The following is a 2,157-nucleotide window of genomic DNA, read 5'->3' on the forward strand; positions in this document are numbered from 1 at the left end:
ACATAGAAATCTCCTCCTGGGGTGCATGCTGTATGAGCCCAATACTTGCAACGGGAACACTGAATCCATGACTCTTTTGGCCTACTATTAGAATAAAGATCTGTGCAAACCAAGCAGAAGACATCATCTTCATCAGAAGATATCTAAACTATTTGACTGTTTATGCTTCTTTGCTGACTTTCTCTTATCACTGAAGAGTCGCTTTGGTTTTGATGTTTTCTTCTTCTGTTCTTCTGATTTTGCCTTCACAGGTGTGTCTGTCAATATAGCAGAACGACGTTTTCTTACGTCCTGGTGTGGCATTCTTATCTTGGTCCTGCCTTTGGTAATGGTCGTACATCTTCAGGGGATTTTGAATGATTTGCAGGACTAATAGAGAGTTTTTGAACACTGCTAACAGTTTGTGATGTTCGGGATGTTGCCTGTATGTCCATATTTCCCGAATCCTGAACAGAGTCTCCTTCTGTGCTGGTAAGTTTGTCGACTTTTGTCTCTTTAACACTTTCAGATTGAACATTAGGTCTGTCAGTGACATATCCTGGCATGAAATCCTCATCTCGAAAGATGTGTGGATTAAATTGCATTATTCCTGTTGCTACAAATCCTGATTGGATATTGATTTGAGTTGCTGCTAAAGGTAACGCTGTTTGAACTAGAGCAGGAACATCGTATATGGTAACTGTACGTCCTGGGTTGTTTGCCATCCAAGCGTCTGTGGCCGAGTTAATAAACTTTTTCAAAGGACCAAATACGGATCTGTCTAGGGGCTGAAGTTTATGAGAACAATGTGGAGGAAATGATAATAATGTTACTCCATTTTCTTTGCAGTAGTTTAGGGCGTCTATTGAAAGGTGGGAATCATGATTATCAAGAAGTAGCAGAATAGGAGTTTCTTTGGTACACTTTACTTCTTTCACAAAGTGTTTCATAAAATCCACAAAGTTAACTTCGTTCATCCATCCTGATGGGTTGGCTCCTCCAACACTACCAATTGGACCCTTACTTACAAAATGATTCTTGAAATGAACCCTCGGGAAAACAAAATAGGGTGGTATTTTATTTCCGGTAGCAGAAACAGCCATTGCCAAGGTAACCAACTGTCCCCTCTCAGCAGATGTAATCTTCCCTATTTGCTTCAAGCCTTTTCTAGCAACTAGTTTGTCAGGTTTTCGAACGGTTGAAATACCAGTTTCATCCATATTCCAGACTTCACTTGGCCGTAACTTCAAACGATCATAAACTGTCCTTAGATTTCTGAAAAATTCATCAACATTTACTCTGTTAAAGCCAGATGTTCTTGCTAAACTCGTTGATTCTGGTGTCCTGATCGAAAGCTCTTTGTGACGTTTCAAAAAATTCGGAAACGAATCTGTTCCGGCCAGTTCAGTTTCACTCCAATTTAAAGGCATTCTAATATCCAATGCTTTAGCATACTAAAAGGCAACTTTCCGAACTTCTTTAGGGGTCAGTCCAAAATAAATGTCCGAAGCTTTCTTTAAATAGTTTACAAGTTCTTCCTCCTGTTGCTCTGAAAACACCATTCTACTCTTCACATAACCCACTCTTAAAATTATATTATCGTTTGCAACTGTAATTTCATCATTTTTGTCCTTCAGCGTCTTCACGTATCTAGCCAATGTTTTAAATGGTATCCCGAAGTCTTTGACTGCCCCCCCGACTAGATCTGCCATCGATCTGAACAGCTCTTGCTGCACGCAGCATAACATCTGCTGAAGTTTTTGCTCGTTCAGTCTTCCTACGATAATTGCGTACCATTTTCTGGAAGGAAAGAGAAGCAGATATGTAACACATGTACTTGATCAAATGAGAGTTTATTGTCATGAAAATACGGAATTACGAAGATAGAAATTTAAAAATCCTAATTTCAAAAATGATCATCCAGACAATGACAAATTCAGAATTTATTCTGAAACCGAAATTTAAACTGGAAAATATTATTGTAAAATTTAGTTTTCTCTTTATTATATTTCACAATATCGAATTGTGGAATACTTGGCAAAAAGTGATCTACATGTAGCCAATACATCCAGCACTAGCAATAAAACATATATTTATTGCGGAAAAGTATTATCAACGAATATCTATGGATCATTATTTTGCACATGGGGCAAGTTGACACACTGTGTCAACCAGCCC

At 38.3% G+C, this 2,157-nt stretch overlaps 1 protein-coding gene across 1 annotated transcript; it reads right to left on the reverse strand.

Moving 5' to 3' along the window:
• Nucleotides 1-305: 305 nt before the first annotated feature.
• LOC145986803 (uncharacterized) lies at nt 306-1,409 on the reverse strand. The gene has a single exon (XM_083121246.1). The coding sequence runs from the start codon at nt 1,407-1,409 to the stop codon at nt 306-308; it is 1,104 nt and encodes a 367-aa protein (XP_082977372.1).
• Nucleotides 1,410-2,157: the final 748 nt, after the last annotated feature.

The sequence above is a fragment of the Lepisma saccharinum genome, chromosome 1, assembly GCF_977018435.1.
Source record: "Lepisma saccharinum chromosome 1, izLepSacc3.1, whole genome shotgun sequence".
NCBI classification, from domain to species: domain Eukaryota; kingdom Metazoa; phylum Arthropoda; class Insecta; order Zygentoma; family Lepismatidae; genus Lepisma; species Lepisma saccharinum.

Bases quoted from the DNA above. Each gene is read 5' to 3' on its own strand.
- LOC145986803 (XM_083121246.1), bottom strand. From the start codon at position 1,409: ATGCCTTTAAATTGGAGTGAAACTGAACTGGCCGGAACAGATTCGTTT.